Raw genomic sequence first — 22,059 nt, 5'->3', positions numbered from 1 at the left:
CATTCCGCAGAACTTTCCATATGGATGAGAGGGAAATTTAGCCCACCGAGTCCCTAAAAATACAAATGAAAATAAAGCAAACATCCAAACACAGCAGTTGCCATGTTATTTTCCCCAACATGCAAGACTAAATAGCTGAGATATTTCACAAAATACAACAGACCTTGACAGAATTTGGGTCAGAAACTGAGCTTGTATGGGAAAAGGAAGAAAGAACAAAAGCTCGGTCACAATAATGCCAAAAAAAAAAAAAAGGCTTTGCTTGATTTATGCAGTTATTCCCTTTCTGTCATCATACTCCCAGTAAAAAAATCAAATGATGTGGATGTGGTGCTTTAGAATAAACAAAACAGCATGTGCGGTCCCTGCAGCCTGGCTGCTAGGGCATGAAGAAGGCCTAAGTTCCCTGTTGGGAAATTAATCCATCTCTTTGCTGTTTTCCTCTCTCCATACAACATATTCAGGGAGATGATCGTATGAAACTACCAAGTCCAAATGACAGTAAGTTCTTTCAAAACCTTCTTGATGAAGAAGACCTGGAAGATATGATGGATGCTGAAGAGTATCTTGTTCCTCAAGCCTTCAATATCCCTCCTCCCATCTACACTTCCAGGACAAGAATTGATTCCAACAGGGTAAGAGCAAGCTCTGACGGAAAATACTGGTTATTATAAAAGCACAGGTGAAGATTTAAGTACACTAATCAAACACAGGTGAGAGTTGCCTTGGGAATTACAAGCTTCCATTGTAAGGAGAGTGACTATAAAAACGTTGTCACTGGGTTCCCTGTTCATTGTGCCCAAGTGAATTTTGAATTAATAGCTCAGCCTTGAGTGAACAAAGGCTCGACTTGAACTGCCTGTCTTGAAAGCACAGCTGAAGCTTGTGAAGTCAGGCAGTGTTGTTTCTCAGTTGTGTACCATCCTGGCCAGGAAGTACATAGCTCTCATTCTCTGTCCCTGCAATCCTTTCGTCTTGACAGGGTTGGCACTGATGTAACTGAGGGCAGCTGGAATATATAGATAATGCTGCTTTTGTGTCTCGAGCCAGATTTCAGACCCAGCCCCTTTCCCTGTTTATACGTGATGCTTTCAGGGCCTGCCTCCACAAGCATGGGTTTTGGCTGAGCATATCAGAGATTTTGGCATGATGATCTTTGTAACATCCCTGTTACGGAAGGATATGATGTTCATTTTACAGGGACAACTGAGGCACAGAGAGGATTCAGGTGGAATTCAGCTCGCTTAACCGTAACCATCAAAAAGATAGAGATACAATCTAAGCTCTTCACCTGAACATCCAGGGGGTGATGACTGCTGCCCGCTTTGGACATTTACAGTGGGTTAAGTCACATTCTGGAGGTGTCTCTCTCTATCCACTGACTGCTGACAGCTCCAGAGCAGTCTCAGACCTGGTGCACGAGGTCTGGTGAAATTAATTCTGCTGTAAATGCCACAGCATGAGAGGAGCCCTGCTGTATGTGGGACCTGAGTGCACGTTTCCTGAATTCCTTTTCACTCTGGAGTTTCCTGTCTGCAGCTCTCACCTCTGCCCAGTGCTGCATTTGGCTCTGGCCTTTTAATAGTTTATAGTTAGTAGATGCCCCCCTTCTCACAGAACTAAGAAACTGTGAAATGTCATTGCTGATGCAAGGACATTTGCACAAGCATCAGATGTATTCCGTAATTAGGGACTTCCCTTGTTGGGTTGGATTTTTCTCTCCACTCTGCTTTTAGTGGAAAGTCCCATTTTGAAACACTAAGTGCAGTCTCATTGAAATGCTGGTATTTATTCCATATGGGTTAGAATTCTATCAAACATTTCTCCATAGTGTAGGTAGTCCCAAATTCACACCCTGGTCTGAATCCAGCTCAAACCATTCTGTGATTCCATGCATTGATTACACCATGTGTGGCAGGGAGGAGGTAAGTGATGGAGCAAAGAGCGCTGGAACCAGGTCAGTATTCATGTCCTGACTGTACTCTGCATGATGTTCTTTCACCTCTCCTGAGTAAATTATTCTGGAATAAGGAAGACAAAGCCTAACCTTAAACAATATCCGATAAATTCATAAGGAAATTGCTACTGTTTTTAAAGGCAAGGAGACTTGATAAGTGTTTGGAAGAGGCTGGGTTGTAGTCCCAATGGCTAAGCTGGATTCACCCAGTGCTTTTCCTGCATCACTAGACAGCAGTGCAGAGGTGAATGATGCATGATTTAGCAATAAACAAGAAACTTCCCCTTTATTGCAACGAGAGTTTTTAGGGCTGATGCTGATCTGAAATAAGTCAGTTTTACTTCAGCTGTCTCTGGAGAGGTTCTGTTTCCTTTGCTGCCAGCTTCTGAGAAAAGGAGAAAATGACAATAGTTACCTTCAAAAGTTGCTCACTTGTGCACTGCTGTAAATCACTGTAACTTTGTTTTACACAGCAGAGTACACCAACACTTAGACCAACATAGGGTAGCCAACACTCCCACTGAGAAATTCATGGCAAGCAAACCCAGAAATGTATTACTATTATTGTGCGAAAATTTAAATAACTTTCTCACAGCCTCTGCCCAACCTGCAGCCACACTGCTTGCACATGTGATCCCCCTGAAGTCAGCAGAACTGCAGAAGGAGACCCCAGGCCTTCATTTTGTCACACAGAGAGGCTCCATCACATTCTTGATGTGATGTCTCTTCTCTGCAGCTCGCAATTTCCCATCTTGGTTTGAGACTGTGATCTGGTCCCACTTAGTCAATGGGAGCTTTGCTTTGCAGTTCAATTTAATGACAATAGCAACTCTGTATCCTGCTTTCAGTAACTCCTACTGCTGGGAATTTTTCTCTGGAATCATATGACAATCTAACACTTAAACAAATCTGGAATTACCCTTTGCCAAAAGTTTCCAGATTCTGAGCAAGGTTTTCTAACTCACAGAGGGCAGCTGGGGCACAGAAGGCTCACACTCAGCTCTGTGGCTTTGCACCCCCTCCAGCTTCATAGTGTTCTTCTTCTTTGCAGAAGCCTCCTTACAGACGGGTAATTTTTAAGGCAGAAAGAACAGATGGGCAAAGAAGTTGCCGCTGAATTCCCAGCTGATTTATAATAGCACTTGCTGGAGTGGCTGCAGACTGACTTCTGACCTGTAACAATATTAACCTTTATAATATAGAGGGGCTGGTCCAGTGTCTCACATTAGTATAAGTCTCAGTTTTATTTGCTAACAGCCCTGCATCTCCTGAATGCACTGTTAGTACTGCCACACAGGCATGCACTTCCAGCCTGCAGGAAGGCCACAGCACAAAGTTGCTGGAGGGGCTTGGGGCTGCATCAAAAGCCCCACAGAATCTTTGCATTCCTGGTTTCTTTTGCTGGAAGTTTTTGTTGTTGTTGTTGTTGTTTTCTGGATGTAGTACATTTGTGTTCTCTCTGTACAGAAAGCTACGTGCCTTTGTGTTTTTCGAAAACACTCAGGTTCTTGGTGTGTTAACTGTTCTTCCTGTGAAGATTAGTGTTGGTTTGAAACAAAATATCCAGTAGGTCCTATAAGGTAACTGTGCGCTTACTGTATATAGTGCAGTACCTGGGAACATCAGCAATAAGAATCACACAGAATTGATGTGCAGGCAGATCTCTCCACCTGCAGTTGCTTGATTATGTCTTTCTTTGTGTTTCCTTTGGATAGTTTGCAATTCGTGCTTGTTTGGTATAGTGAACATTAATATTACACAAACTCATTATGGTACAGCTGCAGCCTTAAATGCCAAATGAATTGATACAGCTTAGGTAGTTTGTGTTCACTGCGTCTGGCAAATTCAATTTTATGGGGAGATTGCCAGGCAATTTGGTGAAGTAAAACACACAAAGAGCTACATAATCTTCTTGTCATTTTCAGAGATGAGAAGCTTGAAAGATACTGCGTTTCACATCCTAGTTGTTCTGACTGTCATTTTAGTGAAGGAGAAGCAGGTTATATGGTGGCAGGGTGTTGTACTCCTCTGACGGCTGTACTCAAACATTACAGGACTACAGGCTGGGGACAGAAGTTTGCAGTGAGAAAGCAGTGAGATGATAAGCCTCCCCACTTTTAGGCTCCAAAGGCCTGAGAAAGGGCATTTACTTTCTAAAGAAAGTACTGAAGTTTCTCTGGGTTGATCTCAGTCCTAAATCCTTGCAGCTTTTGCCTGGGAGAGGCGCCACTGGTTGAGCATAAAGCACTGGTTGGATGCATAAAGCAGCATGTGCCTGTTCCCTCCCATGTGAGAGCTATTTGGATGTGAATTGGTAGCACAGAGCTGCTGCTCACAGAAAGAGGGCTGGAAGGAGGGAAACCTCGTGGCAAGTTTCCAGCTCCACAGGGAGTGCCACATCCTTCTTCCTCCAGGGATTACAGAGATGTACTGAAGGTGCAAGGCGCAGGCACAGCTTCAGCACTTGCATCACACCCAGACTGGCTTCGTACCAGCATTTCTTTAGGACCTGTGCTGCCGGGAGCAGAAGCTTGCCCACACTCTAAGCCCATAATAGTACCCTGTGTTACAAAGTCCATCCCGAGACTGATGCAGTTTTGAAATAAAAATTAGCATCCTAAGCTAAATTGAATTCTTTCATGGCATCTGAACTCTTCAGTTGCAATTTCAGCTCTTTGGCTTTTTCCAGCTTTTATTTTCCGTTGTCTAGAGATATTCTAGAAACATGGAGTTTTAGAAGGTCTGTGCTTCTGAGAGATAAACGGAATCCTCAGCAGTGTTTCCAGGAGCACGGTACCCCAGTTAGTGCTTGAGTGTCCTACATTCACAGCCATTAGATGATTCATTCAGGTATTTGTAACAAGTACTGTCCTGTGTGCACAGAGATAAAACTAATACAGAAAGCACTCTGTGTACCCAGTGGTGCTTTTTGCTCTAAATCCTTGGCAAATTCCTCCTGAAAAACGTCTATACTGTTTGTTACTCACTGATGCTGTCTCTGTAATTTTACTCCATTCGCTGTGTATCATGGAATGTCTGCCAACACTGCAATTAAGTATCAAGCTAGTTTTTTAGGAGAGGGGTCTAATTCATATGTCCAGGGAGACTGTTCCGCTTGGCTACAGCAGGGTCTGGTATGCCAAAAGCCAGCTTTTAGTTCCCTGAGTAGTGTCTGGTATGCCACCCCAGCAGTCCTGGCACAGCTCTAGGGCTGGGAGTGTCTCATGGCTGAACATCTGTACGTGTCTGTATATAAAAAGATCATTCCACAGAGAAACTGGGCAAGGAGTTACCTTTATGATTAATTTGATCTGGTTTCTGAATTTGAAAAGTAGCCATTTCCAAATTACAGAATTATAAAGGAGAAGGCTGTTAGTAATTTTTAGATGCATTTCATGTTGGTGTGGCATCTTCCCTTCCAAAGCTTATCACGGACAACAGGGACTGTTCACCCAACGAGATGGCTGCCGGAATTCAGTGACTTTAATTAGGCTCTTAAGTAACAGGGCTGAATTTCTTAGGTACCTGTAGTGCTCCAGTGGTAGAAGATCAGATCTGAGGTCTAATAATGACCTCCCTTACAGACTGAAATCCAGCAGGTGGGGTCTGTAAGCACCACTCTCCTCAGCTGGAGCTGGAAGGAGGGATTTGGGAGAGCAGTAAGGATTTGGAAGGGCACTTCCCAGTGTGCCAGCACAGGTGAGCTTGTATGAGGGGTACTGGCCTTGCTGGTGGGGAAAGCTAGCATCCTTTTCACTTGGCAAAGCGGAATTCATGAGGGAGTCATGATTTGTTTGTGATTCTCCTGGTGCCCAGGGCTTTGGTGTAGCAGTCAGTGTCTTCTTGGTCCTCACTTCTTTTCCTGTAAGAAAAGGCAGTTAATTGACCCTGCTCTTGAGTGGACTTTTTCTCCAGACATGTCCTGGCTGTGTGGGGCTGATAGCAGTAAAACTACTTCATCCCGAAGTCAATAGATAATTTGTATGAAGAGGTATCAAGGCTAGATGGGGGCGTACAAGTATTTTGTCTATTCTCCTGGCATAACATCAGCCAGGGACTTGTCTCCCAATTTCTACTTCAAGTGCAGAAATGCTCTTTGAGGTGCAATTTGTCTTCCCAAAAGATTATCTTGATTGTATCATTTGGGATGGAAAATACATCACAGTTTAGAAGAGTCTCAGTGGGCATTTAACATGGACTTAAGCAGGGTTTGGATCTCAATACTGTCCACCACACACCTTTTTTGTGCTAGATTAAGGAACTGCCAGTTACCAGAAATCTCTTCTGCCTAAGGGGCTGAGTAGGATAGCATCATTTGTACATGTTTGGTGTTAGGGCAGAATACCACAGATGTTTCCTTTTTATTAGGTTTGTTTGTGTCATTTGCCATCCCTCTGCTTCTGCAATATCTTCCCCCAAATAATAACCAAATCTTTCCTTAGATGTCATGCTTCATGTCGGGTTGGGTTGTGGGTTTTTTTGTTTGTTGGTTTTGTTGTTATTTTTGTTGTTTTACTTTTCTGTCCAGTGTCTAATTCCTTAAAAGGTGATCAAAAATGTTGAAAATGTTGGTAGTCTTTCTTTTGTGTTTCTGCAAGGATCTCTCTTCCTTAGGCAGGTGTTGCAATAATTGATGAACTTGCAAATTAGCTAGAGGTTGTATCAAAGGGTTTCATAGCATTTCAGAAGGTTACACTGACTCTACCTCTTTTTTAGCTCTGTTGCTTCTTGAAAAACTGTTTGATTCATTAGGAATATTCAAGCTCTGTATGAATCCATTCTGTATCTTTCAGTAAATACTACATTTTGTTTATTTTCCTAGTAGAGTCTATTTAACAGTGTACCAAATACTGCAATTGCTGCCGTCAAACCTTCAAAGTAATTCTCCAAGTCCCACCAAGCTCTCCTGGAAGATCTCTCATTCCTGTTTTGTGCTTCCCTAAGTTTTAATGACATCCCGGTGGTGGGAGGCTCCTGTCTGTTCTGCTCTGCCTTTTCCATTATGAAGTTCTCAGTAGCTGTTCGTGTTTTGTTGGTGCCTAGTCAGCCATCACAAATGTGTTACCTACAATAACTTTCTTCTTCTGGCAAGTATTCTATAAAGTGTGTCTATTTCTAGTCTTTGTTAGAAATGTAGATAGCACCAGGCCATTTTATAGTCCATGAAAAGCAGGACTAATACCAGAGTGGCACTAGTCAACGTTATTTCATTGCTCAGGGTGAATGAAGTAGGAAGAATAAACATGCAAAAATAGGCTGTAAAATACATTAGATGAAAAATCATGTCAGTCTAATAATTTACATGAAAAAGGAAAGCTTCTCTCAAAATGTGTGTATTTAGAATACGAGTATTTAAATATCTTTTTAAAGCGTGCTAAGTTTGCCAGAGGAAAAAGGAAGAAAATTCATATGGAGAACTCAAAGAGAATAGACGATGCCCAGCTCTTCACAGAGAAATCTTTGAAACCTGTTTTATGGCAATTAGTCTATTGCTTTGCAGCCAGGCCAGCTGAAATCAGTGAAATTTCTCAAGGACCAAGCCCTTCTCATCCTGAATAGAATATCAGGACCAACTTCTTAAATTGCCTTGTGATTTGCAGGTCAAGTGCCTTAAAACAGGAATTTTTACCAGGATTTTTTAAACGTCTTAGTTGTTTTCTGTCGGAACTCAGGCTCCTGAATACAGGCATACAGAGTCAGACAATCTGAAAGTGATGTCTGGCATTTGGGTTTGAGCATACATTTTCTATGAATTTAATGCATGTTCAAAAACAAGTCACCAGCTCACAGTACTCATGGTGAGACCTAATGCGAGTTAACACTCAGTGGAATCAGTGGAAGAGACAGTAGCTGTCTGTTGCTTCAAACCTTGATATCTGACATGTAAATTTACTGAGCTTCAGTATAAACTGGTTTAAAATCAGGCAGCATCTGCTTAATCCATGAATAGCAGCTGGCTCTGTTAACAGTCAAGAGAGCTCACAGCTGATCCATTTTCTTTCCCAAAAAGAAAAAAGTCAATAGATATAAAGAGAATAAGTAATAAATATTTCTACACTTCACTGATGAGGCATTCTTGGAAAAAAGCAAGCTAAACAACTCTACATAATTCAGTAGTTGGAAAAATGGACTAAGAGTCAGGAAATAATTATGAGAGCTGGGAGAAAATTTTCCTTCAGTGCCTGGGTTTGAAACAGAAATTGCTAGTGAAGAAGTCTGCTTCTGTGGAATCGTGTTCGTGGTTTTGTTAAAACAATAACCACACCTGAAAATACAAGGAATTGTGATTTGGAAGTGCACCTGGCAAGGCTCCAAGGAGTTGTCATTTAAACACCTGTCTGCCCGTGATGGTTGGGGCTCACGAGCCGGTGAGCAACATCCACAGCATCCCACAGCGACGGGACTCGTGTGATAACGCCTGGAGCATAAGGTAGCAGGAGGACTCGGGAGCATCCTGTGCCAAATACTGTACTTTCTAAACATACATTCAGTGGGGATAAATGCCAACACAGCCTAAAATTCCTTTTGTTAGCCAGAGTAAAGAGTCTGTCTTTCTTGTTAAATGCTGTAGTTTGGAAGGGGGGGAGGAAAAATTATGGAAACTATAAAAAGACTCTCCAAAAGATGTGGTGGGGAGAAGTGGGAGGAGGCACAGATGAAGTTTAGATTTAGAATGTTAAAAAATGATTATTTTATCCAAATCAGTTGGATGGTTATTTCTTCTAGAGTATTATTGCCACCAGAACCTCAGCCCTGCTCTAAATCAACTCAGCATTTCATCAAGAAGCCTATTCTTCGCTATAAGAGACCAAGAGTGCACAATTACGGGTTTCTTTTCCCCCTTGCATAATAAAATTGGGAGATTATCATCAAGTTTCTATTCAGATTTTAGGGAGGCTTTTTTATTTTATTTTTAAAACCCATCTTTGTCTGTAAGAGCTCCCTGTTCAGGCCAGCATGCTGTAATGATTACTGCTGTAAAGGCTTCAGTGGAGATGTGCTCTATTTCATTCTCAATGAGGGCTGATGGCATTTTGAGAGGCTCAGAATATCCTTTGATTACTGTATAAAACAGACTGGGGAAGATGGTGATGCAGCGCACAGCATAGGCGGGGGCTGCTGCTCAGAGTGTTGCTCATCAACTTTCTTTTGTGCCTTTTTTTTTTTTTTTTTGGTCTGCCATATCACAATCACAAATCATGGCCCTGTTGTGGGCTTTAAGGTCCCATTCCCCATCCTTTCCCTGTTTGGGGATTTGAAGCTCTAGGTTTGTACAGAAAAAGAGCTGCCACTGCTCCTGTGTTTTGGACAGATGTTACATGAGCAGGAGCAGTGCCTGGACCCTTCTCTCCCTCAGGGAACTGTGCGAGTAGCTAGGCGATGGTACGTCGTCTCTTCCAAACGGTGGGGAACTGGCCCAGTGTTAAAAGGGGCCATTTACTGCAAAATGTCTCAAGAGTGTGTATTAAAGAAAAGGAGTGACAGAAAACTAGTCATGGGTGACAGGGAGGATACAGGAGTAAAAGAGCCTGAAGGAGGAAGATAGACACATGCAAGCTGCCTCTCTTCCTGCTCTCCTGTCTGCTTGACACTCCAGTGTGTTCATACAAAATAGCAGGGGAAAGAAATTTTTGCATCTTCGCTCTTGTGCCATGCTTATGTCAAATCGCAGATTTTGCCAGCTGAAGTCTGTTTGCCAACCCTCCTGAAGCTCAGGCAGACAAAGGTTTGGGAAGTTTGGAGGTTGGGGGGTGGTTCCATGGAGGATTTTTGACCCAATATAGCAGGGCACAGCTTTTATTCACAAGCTAGGTACAGAAGGTGGGGCTATGGCAGAGCACTTCACCTATGTTTCCGTGCCAGTGTGCTTGGAAACGATTTTGTGGCCACATCTTGCATCTCTTAATGGGCTATTTTCATCAGCCGTCTTCTAATCCTTGACTCCCTTACTTGGTGAGGTTTTAGACAGAAAAAGGAGGGTGTATGTCTGGTATTTTCCAGTAATAGCACAGGAAATAGTCTGTGCAGTATTTAGGTATCTCATTTCCTATACCCCTATGCCAAGAACGTTAGGCATGTTTCATTTATGATTTATGCCATTTACTGTTCACAGTCTGTACCATATTACTCCTGGAAGGCTCTGTTGAAATTTGGGCATCCCACTGTGCATGGATTGCTGTAAAAGAACCTGTAAGTCTGAAAACAGACAGATGTTATCTACGAGTCACCTGCAGCTATTAATTAAGTCAGTACTGAACTGAATCCAGGTCACCAGTGAACTGCCTGTACTGATATTGAATAAGTTCAGGAATGTCATAAACCCACCATACTGCCTGGACATCCTCTGGCATATTTCTGTCATACCCGCAGCCTCTGTGAGCTTACACTGCCTGCACATCCCACCTTTTTTCTGACAAATGGCAAGCAGAAAAAGCATACATACAGAAAAGACTTAGTCCTTGGTTGTGGTTTTTTTTGTTTGTTTTTCCAATTTCATCTCACTGATCTAAACTGGATGGATTATACCTTGGTCGTGGAAGGGGCAGACATCAGAGATGAGAGCTAACACAGAATGGTGCTTTACACTTTTTTCTATATTTGTAGTGCATAGGTATTCAAGTTAAAATGTTTACCCATATTCTGAAAAAGGCTAATGCTGGAAAAGTGGCTGGGAATTTGTAATTTCCAACCGAGATTCATTGCTCCCCAGTGGGACTTCATGACCATTGAGCCAAGGACATATTTCTGTCTGTGTGCTTGAGAAAACCAATGTGAGACATGCACAGATCCCAAACTGGTTTCAGAAGATGTACGTCTCCAGTATGTTGTGATTGTTTTTCTGTGTGCTAAAGTGCTGCAAGGTGCCAGTGATGACCCATACCTGGTACCAAGCTGTCTCACCTGGGGACTTTTCTTCACAGGCCTAGAGAAAGTGCCTAGTGGAGAAGGGAGTTTTCTTAAGTACGATGAGGAGCCTGGGTTGGACAGAAGAGAGAGCATGAGGAATGTCAGACTCATGAACTTCTGTGTCCAGCCAGCGCTGCAAAGAAGTGACAGCTTCTCATCCCAGGGCCCCTTGGTTGATCTCGTTTTGCATACCAGTTGAGCAGTGCCTGTGGTTCCGTGGTGGAGGCATGGAAGGAGCGAGCCGATGAAGGAAAAAACATAGACCTCAGTGTTCCCAGACCTTGTTCCAACCATACCCGCAGACAGCAATCCTTTCCAGTAGCACTGAGGATTCTCTGGTTTGCCTCATGCTCCAGACTTACCCATCTTTAGGAAGGAGTGGTGGGAAACTTTTGTAGAAAATTAAACTTCCCTGATTCAGAAGAGGAGAGGATGAACTACAAAGCTCACATAGTCTCATGGGTGCTCCTTAAGTCAGGGTAGTTGTCCATCCCTGTAGAAGTCAATAGATCTAATTGTATGTGCGCCCTGAGGCTTGCTTGAAGAGATACCAAGTGGTAGCATCCAAAATCCGAAGTTCAAGCACCCTCAGCTTCTGCACGACCCACGCAGGGATCACCAGTGTACTACATCCATTTTACCTGTGCACCAGCTCTTTGCCAGCAAGGGGGTCTTCTGGTGTGGGGTAAGCTGTCCTGTGTGTATAGCATTCCTGCCTCTGCTCACTGCTGCTCTGACAGCAGGAAGCAAAACTTTCCTCTTGAGAATGGTTCCCTACACCTGATCTCTCCAGACCTGAGGAAGCAGCGTGAGTGCTGGTGGAGCAACAAATGTGTGTGACTCTGCAAATGTGAGTGGTCTGCTGGATTTGTCAAGCCAGGCTGCACTTTTCATTTTACATACAGCTTGGCTCTGAGCAGGGGCTAGGACCACAAACCTCCAGAGCTCTGCAAAGCCCTCTAGCCATCACTATACAAACGGCATTTAATTTCTGTGTAGCATTACACAACAGTCTGGTGGTGCAGGTTTTTTTTTTCCTTTGATTTTCATCTCAGACATGTTTGCTCTCAGAGGCAGGGCAGAGGGAAGCAGGACTGCTCCTGAGCAGACATGGCTGCTCTCCTGCAGTGGTCTTTCCTATTTGAATTTCAGTTCAGATCAGTTGTAAATACCAGGCAGCTCCCTTGAAATGTAATTGGAGTTTGCTCAGGGCTGGTGGTATGGCTCTGCATGGTGTGCTCTGCCTACAGCCCCACCAGAGCATCCCGAGCATATTATTCAGACCCACTTGCATTAATCAGCTGTCCTCTTTCTGGGCAAACTGCTACAGCAAGATCTGCTCGACATGCTATGCTAGGGGGCTGCAGTGTGGTGACTTGAGCCTGGATATTGACTTGGTTTTAAATCAGATAAACCTGGTTTGGCTTGGTTTCTAATCAGGTAAAGACGAAAGTGAGTTACTTCGAAGTGCACACAGAGCTCAATCAAAACAGGTGGTCACTGAGTTGCCTGAAGCAAGGACCACAAGATGCCCCTTGACGGTACGTGTGGGGACTAAGAAGGTTGGGGGAGTGTTCTGCTCCTGCTGCCTGGTTCGGTGCTTTTCGTGTTTGAGAGCAGATGGAGTGAAAGGGGTGCTCGTGTGACCAGGAACACTATCTGGGTTCGGGTGTGTGTGTGTGCACTTTACTAAAGCCTTGCCTTGAGTAAAGAGAAATTTGTCAGTCACATGAGTTTAGCAGATTGCTTAAAGAACAAGGAATGATAATAATCTCAGCAGGTTCAGGGAAAACAAGCTCGCAGCACTAAGGGTGCTGCTGGGAGGCTGTGCTAGCAAGCAAGTCGTGGGGGTGCCAGATCCTGCTGGAGAGTAAAGTTGTCACCTGTTTGGTGATAGTTCCAACCACCCATAGTCCCCAGCAGCACTGTCACTGACCTTCAGCACTTCCTCCAGCTGAAGTCTGCATCGGGTGCAGCTTTGGAGGAGGCCGTGGTCACCATCAGGCTGGTGCAGGCAAGCTGCGGTGCAGGTAGGAGCGGGAACATGGCCCTGGGTGCCATCCTCCAGGCACAACGCCGGACCCGAATGAAAAGAGGTAAGGCAGAGGCACACAACCGCGTACATACAAGCAGCAGGACCCAACGTGGCTTTGATTTCATTGTGGTTTAATAGGCAGCCAGCAATGTTATGTCCTTGCTATGAAGGAGGAGGTATTTACTTTTGGGAGACTTCAGAAGCAAGGAATTGGAAAATGCAATTAATGAATAGAAAGCAATAACACAAGCCAATATTCACGGAAGTGTTATTTACCTCTCTTTTATCAAGGCTCATTTTACACATGCATTAGCTGTTACAATAGTTGATAACATCACTGGTGTTTAATACCAAAGGGCCTTTAAAAAGGCTTTAGGGCACACTTGCTTGTTTTTAATCGTTTCTCCCCGATGTCATGTTTGTGCCAAAAATTGAATCATGTAGTATAAAGAAAGAAATCTCAGGCATTTCTGGTTAGGGCTGCTCATGGACAGTTAAAAATGCTGGGCTCCTTTTGGAGGCTGCATAGAGCTTTAGTGTTGGTGGATGTGTGCACTGTGGAGCTAACAGATACAACACATATTACACTATCAAAAGGGTGATTATTGATTCCTCTTTTTTTTTTTTTTTTTTTGAAGTCCTTGTCCCATCACAACAAGCTAGAGACAGTGATCATTCAGGTCAGAATTTCAGCATCAGAAATCCAAAAACCTATGTCTTCTCAGTAAAGGAACATAGGCTACTCTTTCAAGATAGCATTTAAAATGCAAAAGCAACTGAATCAAAAAAAAAAAAAAGAACAAAGTAAACTGCTTCACACATACAAATCAAGCTATTTAAGTTTTTCTTGGTAAGATCCAGATGCATTTTCTGCTCACAGTGTGATTCATGTACCGACCAATAAAAGTTGGCTGGGGCTTTCAGTACTTATCTTGGAAGCCTACAAAATGATGACATCACGTTGCAATTAGCAGGCAATTTAAAGGCATTTAAACAATTATATCACATTTTCAGACCCACTAATTGGCACCGCAGCTGTTTTCTTTGCCTCCTCTTTTTGGAGCAGTGGCCACAGGGTATTAGCTCATGGGGAAAAACAGTAGAGAATTAAAATGGGTGCAGACACCAGCGGTTTGACAAGAGCCAAGCTGTAAGGTTCTGTGTTAAGAGAAGCTGTTGCAAGACAGCTATGTTTAGTACAGAGCTAAAGGGGAGGCATGAAGAAAATACCATTACCCTGATCTCAGTTGGCAGCTCACTGGCTGGGGAGGGTCTTATCAGCAAAAATAGCAGTAAGTGTGTTAATGCTGGTCCGTTGTTTCCTGATGTCTTGGGACAGGGTTATTCTAAGAGGGCATGTTATTACGTTGTTACACTTGCATAGTATGTACTTAAATGCTAGAATCATGGCCAAGAAAATCTAAAGATAGGACGGTGGGTTTAGCCTTTTGCAATGAGGGTGGAGCAAAGCATGTCCATAGATAGATGGTGTGGCTATCCTAGCACAGAATTAATTTTAATTTTTAATCATCTAAACATTTACTGGCAGAGGCACACAGCCCTGCGTATCAAAGTCAAGGCCGTTGACAAAAGACTTGCTTTTGTAAGTTGCCTTTAAGAGATCCCTGTGGGCTGTGAACTAAACGTAGTTCAAGACAGCCTTCCCCTTACAGCCTTCCCCTTACGCATGCAGAATCAGCGAACTGCAAGTGGAAATTCATGGGGGTGCCTCTGTGAAAACAGAGGGATGTAAACTAAAGGTGATTAAGACAGCTTGCGTAGTACCAAATAGGAAAGGAGTGGTTATATTCACTTGTTTAGTGTCTGTGAAAATTGGATGCGTGCTTCTCATTTGGGCAGCAGCAAACTCTACTGACCTGCGTTCGATACTACCACAGCATTGCCACAGCTCTTCGCACTCTCCGGAGGTCTGTAGCCACCTTGGAAATCATAGGAGACTCCCAGTCTCTCTCAGTGGCCATTGCTTTATGATCTTCTGCAAGCCACCGTTCCCTGGTTCCTGACCATCGCTGTACTTAACTGGTGCCAGCTTTTCCAGCATCACTTTTCCTTGAGAGCCTCACAGCTCTTCTTCCTCCTCCTCCTCCCTGGGCACTGGCAGGGGTTCTCTGAGACTGCAGGCAAGGTCCGCTCCATCACTTCCTTCCAGAACCTTATTTCCCTGGGACAAAACACATACGGAGAGAGTCCTGTTCAGGCTTTGACAACAAGGGGCAGACAGGCAATTCACCTAACAGAGGTTTTCCTGCACTTCTGTATTTTGCAACCTGGAGCATTTTTTAGAAGGTCATAGCTTGGCTAAACACCAATGAATTTTCATGAAAACGGAGAAAAGTGTATCCCTAACTAGGGCTTGCCCACCACACTAATGCTCAGACCCCAGGTGCTGGATCTGAGTAACAAAATGGCTGTGGGAATTTTTCTGATACTGGCAAATGAGCATGTTTGATCAATAGAAATGGGCTTAAGGCAGGTAGCCAGCAAGCATTTTAAAAAAGTTTGTTTTTAAAGGTTTTCCCTGATACAGATACTTAGCTTAAACCAAAACCCTTTTTAAATAACGGAAGATAATAGTCACCATCATCTCCATCCTGATGTTTTGGCAAGAAGTTTATAAGTTTGACTGTGTTATCTGCCATCCTTACAAACTGAGGAAGTGTGTATTCTAACTTCAGTATGTTTCTTGTATGGATATTGCTTTTGAAAACCTTTTTTTTTTCTGAAGTGGAGTGTTCTCAGGGTGGTTATTTATTTTCTGAAGCAGTGGTCTTTTTTCATTTGTCTCAATTTTAAACCTTTTGGGTTTTGATAATATTTTTTTTGATATTTGTTTTTTTTCTTTTTTTTTTGAATCCTGGCTTTTTCTCTCCCCAGATTAGGAGATAAGGGAAATGCAATGAAGTTTTTGAAGCAAAATTAGAAACAAAGTAGTTATGAAGAACAGATCTTGAAATCTAAAAGTGAGCATTTTGGCAGTAGCAAAACACATAATAATAAAAGGTTTTATTTTGATTTACCTCCAAAAATCAGCATTTTCTTAGTGAGAAACAGGCCAGTTCTGAGCAGCACTAATAGATATAAATACAGTCTCTGTGCTGTTGATGTTACAGCAGTTCAAGGTCCACAGGGCATTGTAAGATGGTTCCAAAAAAACTATCTCAAAATGATGATCTCTGCATGGAGACATTGATTTGCAGCCTCTATAATTCTTGGTAAAATCTGTTAGCATGTGATACAGAGCTAAAGTTAAAACGGTGATATGTGTTGAAAGCAGGACCATGGGACATTGGCAAGTGGAAGTCCAGGGGATGTTGTTCTATTTGGGCTTCCCAAAGCTCTTCAGGATTATTTTCCCAGCAATACTCAAACTAGCTGTGACAGACTAATGACAGTCCCGTGCCCTCCCTGCTTTGTCCCTGGGATAGGAAGCCTTGCTTGGAGCTAGGTGCTTTCTGCACTTCTGCTGCCCTGTCCACCATCTGTCATTCTTTCTGCTTTTCCAAAAATGAGACAGGAGATATTTGCAGAATATATGGATGGCTGTCAGTAGGTGTTAACACAGCACTTGCTCTTACCCATAAAGGGGAATGTGGTAGCCCTCCCTGAGGCAGGTGGGCACACAACTTGCTGACATTGGTGAGACATTTGCCATCATTTAATTCTTTGGATTTTGGATTCAGTTAGGAAATCTGATGTGCATGTTTCTCCCCATTACCTCATACAGCTCATGTGACTTGTTTCATTCATGTAATCTCTTTTTAAGTATCCATCATTCCATTTTTCTCTCCTATTAGAGTGAAATTGGACACAGCCCTCCTCCTGCCTACACCCCTATGTCAGGAGTAAGTATTTCACATTCAACCTTCATCCTTTAGGTTTTCCTCCTTCCTTCACTACCTGTTGTCTGTTTCCAGCTCCTTATTCCTACATACACAACTCAAAAGCCAACAGTGAATGCAGTGTGGGTATGTAAGCCATCAAATAGTCAGGGGTCTCTGAACTCAGCCTGGATTCACCCACAAGCTATGTGGACCCACACACAAAAGGATTGCCAACATTTCTTGAAAAAGCATTTAGGAAACACACTTGGATGAATCTGTCCATTTTTCCTTCTTATTTATAGGTCATGATGTCAAAATTTCCTTGCACACCCCTGCTGACAAGCAATATGGTAGGTGGCATCAAACCATTGCATTGAGGTGCCAGTGAGAGCACGGCTCACCAGCCCAAAATGGACTGCCTGATGGGATTACGTAGTGTTTGGGTGGTGATTGGTGGTGCAGGACACCCTAAAAGTAGCCCCCTGGGAATAAACAGGTCAAAGACGATGGTGTCCCCTCTCCCTGGCCCCCTTTGCAGAAGATTTCCTTACCATAAGGTTTAAGGTTTTTGTTCTGGGATGCTGCCAAAATAATAGAAGAGGAGAAACTGCGTTTGCCTCTTGGAGCTGTTCATCTCCAACCTCCACGTCTGGGTAGGAGACAAGTTTTCTAGCCCCATTTCTAGCCAGCTCACTTCCCTGCTGCCCTTGCTGCAGTGGTGGTGCCTCCCTGGGGGGAAGCCAGCTCAGTAGCACTGGGCAGGCAGATGCTTTGCTGGCCTGCTGTGGAGCCTGTGCTGCTGCTGGTCCCGCAGTGCTGGAAATGCAGCAGTCTGCAGGATGGATGAGGCTTCTCCTGCCTGGTGAGATGCATCATTGGGCAGATGTGACAGGAAGGCCACGGGAGCCACAGACATGACTTGCTGTTGAATCTTGCCTCCCTTCGGAGCCTCCTTTCTCATGCTGTCTTTTCTTTTCCAACAGAACCAGTTTGTGTATAGAGATGGCGGCTATGCTGCAGAGCAAGGAGTGCCGATGCCATACAGAGCTCCTGGCTGCGTAATCCCAGAAGCCCCAGTTGCTCAAGGGGCCACGGCAGAGATCTTTGAAGATAGCTGCTGTAACGGCACACTGCGAAAACAAGTGGCCACCCTGGCGAAAGAGGACAGCAGCACCCAGAGGTACAGCGCTGATCCCACAGTCTTCATACCTGAGCGGGTCATCCGGGGAGAGCTGGATGAGGATGGGTACATGACACCGATGCGAGACAAACCTAAAACAGGTAAAAATGTGTCTTTCCAGAGAAGATCCCAGTCTAGCCTGACTGCATTTTATGTTTTTCTGTATCGGGACCTTCTCACCAAAAAATGGATTTATCAACTAACCCAGCAAGACTGAAACATTCTGACCTGGTGGATGTTTCTTTGCAGAGGGATTCCCTTTTCTTTGCTTAATTTTCTACTTAGAAAGACTGAACTGTGCTATGTTAGCTTTGGTATTTCCTCCTTTATTCTTTGTTTCTGGGAAGGAATGAGAGAGGAATGAGGAAGAATTTAAAAACAAAAAATGAACAACAAACTCACTTCTTATCCAAGAACAAATATTTGGTTATCTCCAAGAGAAGAATCTTTCTTTGGCCAGCCATAGTCTCCACGTTGCTTTGTTTATTGATCTTCTTTATCTTCATGGCATTGTGCTTGGTAAATGTCACGTTGAACATATCACAGAACCAATACACACAGTTGGCATTTTATACGCAGGGGAAGTTTAGGATTGAAAGAACATGATGTGCTTCAGAGAGACCATCACTGCAAGGTGAAGTTTGCCTAGATCTGTGCCAGCTCGGAGTGTTACACTTCCCACTTGGCCTTCATTCATTTTTTTCTTTGTAAATAGTGACAGCAGTCATTTTGCTGTAAGGGGATGTGTCATTAGTAATTTGCTTTCAAACATTTGCATTAGCTTTAAAGAAATTAATTAATGCAGATGTAAATGCCAAGTAACTACTGGGTTTGCTTCAGAATTTGGAAGCCACATTGTGTTACATGGTGGAAATAGAGGGAGTCCTGGGACTGACCCAGGGCAGTAGCAATTGTGGGAGTGCACTCATGGCTCTGCACTTCAGCAGTCGGCCTTGCAATAAGGGATTGGATGCCTGAGTTTGTTGCAGTGTCAGCGTACACAGGTGTTGTACACACAGCGTAATGCTTCACAGGAGCTGCCTGAGCCCTCCTGGAGGCAGTAGTGGCGGCCCAGGAGAAAGCACCTCCTTCCTGTCTCACCAGGCACAAACTCAGGGATGTCACAGTGTGGTCACAATGCTGCGTGCGCTCTGCCATTTGGGGGATTCAGATGAAAGCACAATATGGTTGGCATTGCTTCAGAGTTCCTACTGCACTCTTGGCAAGCCATATGTGCCTGTTCCCTCTTACTGATTCAGCAAAGTTTTAGCTACATGTTCAAAATAATCTTGCTGAGCCTTGAACATTGGCATTTAATATCTCTGGCCCCTTCCTGGAAAAAAACAGAGTTGAAGTGAGGACCACAGCCACCCTCTCATCTCCATGCAGCACAGCAGCGCTGTATGGGGAAGGGGAGTTCTGTCACCTGTGTCCTTTCTCAGGCATTTCCTTGGCCCTCTGGACACAGTAGCTGCAGGCAGGGGCCCATTTCCTTGCAGGGCAGGGCACTGTCTGGACCTGTCTCCAGAGCTTTTTGCGGTGTTAATCCACAGCAAGTGTTTTGAAGGAGCTGTATGTAACCTGCTCCAGCTCCTCTTCTGGAGCTGATGTCACTCTCGTATACCTTCCAGGACCCATTTGAATCATTTTTTTCATAATGCTTCAAGGCCCTTTGTCCTTCAGGGATGGAAGGTTTTTTATCAGGCAAATTGTTCTGTTAGAAATGAAGCTGTCTTAGAAGTTAGCCCTTGGGGATGCTCTTTGTGCAGAGAGGCTTAACTAAGATTTCTGTGCAGCTTTCTGGATGGAAGATACATCCAAGGCTCCATGGAGAGTCAGCCACAAAGACGAAGTATCTCTGCGTGTTTGGCTCTGTAGATCTTACTCGGACTGGAAGGCCAGGACCAGATGAGGCATGGGCTATGGCTCAGCGCTAGCTGTAGTTCAGTTTCCAGCTTTGTAAGTCATTTAGATGAGTCACTCCATCTCCCAGGGTCCTGGATCTTCATTTTAACCCATATTGTCTGTTTAGGTTGTAAATTTTTCACTTCTAGCAAGTATGTGTTCAACATAGTTGGCACCTGATGTCATCTGGAGTTGGGTGGAATGGCTGGGTGGAAGGATGCACTAGTCCTCAGGCTGCTTCCTGTGCAGTCTCATAGTTATATAAAAAGGTGGCTTGCTACATGGATGGACAACTCTCCCTCTTTGCTTATTGATTTTTTTTTTTTTTTTTTAATCTTTCCTTAGATTACCTAAACCCAGTGGAAGAGAACCCATTTGTCTCCCGACGAAAGAATGGAGATCTCCAAGCTGTGGACAACCCAGAGTACCACAACGCTCCAAATGGGCAGCCCAAAGCCGAGGATGAGTACGTGAATGAGCCATTGTACCTCAACACTTTTGCAAACACCTTGGAAAATGCTGAGTACCTGAAGAACAATTTGCCAGAGAAAGCCAAGAAGGCCTTTGACAACCCAGACTACTGGAATCACAGCCTGCCCCCACGAAGCACCCTCCAGCACCCGGACTACCTGCAAGAGTACAGCACAAAATACTTTTACAAACAGAATGGACGGATCCGGCCCATTGTGGCAGAGAATCCTGAATACCTCTCTGAGTTCTCCCTGAAGCCTGGCACTGTGCTGCCCCCGCCACCCTACAGACACAGAAATACAGTGGTGTAGTAACCACGGTCTTACAGAAGTGGAAAGGCAACCCCTTCTAGCTGCCTCACTCTCTCTCTCTCTCCTTTTCTCTTCTCCCCTCCCTACCTCCCTTTCTTTCTCCCATGAGCTTCCTCTTCTTGCCAGTTCACTCATTTTTGATATTTCCAAGTCAAAGGATGTCTTGGAGTCATTTGCAGATTGGGTTGGGAACCTGAAAGGAAGGAAGGAAAGAGACTGAAAGGAGGAGTGTACAACCTGGTGCTTCCCGCAGATCTGAGGGTCAGACGGTCGGAGAAGCCAGGCAGTACCAGTAAGGGCAGTGGCAGTGTTCCTGCTGTCGAACTGGTTCTCAGTGATTCAGCCCAGCCACTGCAGGGAAAGCCGCAGAGAGGCTGTCTCTGTCAGGAGGAACTGATGAGAGTCTGTACAGCATTCCTGGAAATCTCAATGCAGTTTCTATTAGGGGGAAAATTGGACATTTTTTATATCACGTGTGATAGCATTGTAATTGAGATTGAGAATCCAGTTTCTTTCTCTAACACTTTCTATCCCAGCAACCGGAAATGGCTAACCTGGCTTTTCATAATCGTTCAGACCTTCATCGTGGCTTTCTAAGAAATGATGATGTGACTCTAATAGCCGGCTAAACCCTTATTCTGAGCCACACCATGATTTTGTACCACTTCGGTAACCACAGGGACTCCAGCTCAGAACTGGTGCATGACATGACCATTTTTGTATATCTGCCAACAGGACAAATGTTTTAAAGAGAAAAATCCTTTCAGAAAGGAGTAACAAGACCCCATCTCCAACCTGTTCTTCTTGAAGCTAAAAGACAGGCCAAGAAATCAAGATTTATATGTAAAAAGTTTTGTTTTCCTGTTTATACCAGCTGAACATAAGTACGTAAACAGACCCAAACAAATTCTTCCCTCTTTTTCTTCTTCGCAATCATGACAGGAGTAGGGGATGCTGTCAGGCAACACTGAGGACGAGATGGAGAACTGGAGAGTTCAGTATGGGTCATGAAGCCTGCTGGTGTTCTGTGGGGTGGCGGTGGGAAGGGTGCTTCAAACTGGAAGAAAGACACTGGACTGGAGAAAACGCACATAGCAGTTCACTGGAAAGTTAGTTTGCACTTAAGCTCCGATTTTATTTGAACTGTTTTCTGGATTTTGAATGAAGCAATATGGAAGTGACCAGCAAAATACAGAAAAATAATTTTAAGTTAAAAAAAAAAAAGTGAATTATATGTAAAGGGTGACTGTGGAAATGCCAAAGTGAAGCAAACCAAGTCTTTGGAACAATGTCCACCAGTTCAGAGAGGCCATTGCATTGACTGCTTCAGAGAATACAGTGACGGAGCAACCACCTCTTACTGCTGCCACGTGACAGACAGCAGAGCAAGCCCTGAAAGGGATCAGTGGAGACGAATGCCTTGCTCCGGCTTGCAGTACAGCACAGAATGC

General features: G+C 44.0%; 1 protein-coding gene across 3 annotated transcripts in view; it reads left to right on the top strand.

The window, feature by feature from the left end:
* The window catches only part of ERBB4 (erb-b2 receptor tyrosine kinase 4), a 574,171-nt gene extending 552,351 nt beyond the window's left edge, over positions 1-21,820 (top strand). Inside the window, exons 25-28 of one of the 3 annotated variants that reach the window (XM_050711632.1) lie at positions 465-635; positions 16,715-16,762; positions 17,725-18,022; positions 20,172-21,820. In XM_050711632.1, coding sequence (XP_050567589.1) covers positions 465-635; positions 16,715-16,762; positions 17,725-18,022; positions 20,172-20,608 — 954 coding nt within the window. In that variant the 3' untranslated portion in view covers positions 20,609-21,820. The remainder of the gene's footprint in view (positions 1-464; positions 636-16,714; positions 16,763-17,724; positions 18,023-20,171) is intronic. The other 2 variants (XM_050711631.1, XM_050711633.1) reach the window with 2 other exon arrangements.
* Positions 21,821-22,059: the final 239 nt, after the last annotated feature.

This window comes from Cygnus atratus, chromosome 6 (genome assembly GCF_013377495.2).
Source record: "Cygnus atratus isolate AKBS03 ecotype Queensland, Australia chromosome 6, CAtr_DNAZoo_HiC_assembly, whole genome shotgun sequence".
Lineage (NCBI taxonomy): Eukaryota > Metazoa > Chordata > Aves > Anseriformes > Anatidae > Cygnus > Cygnus atratus.
This window is presented reverse-complemented; position numbering and strand designations above follow the sequence as displayed.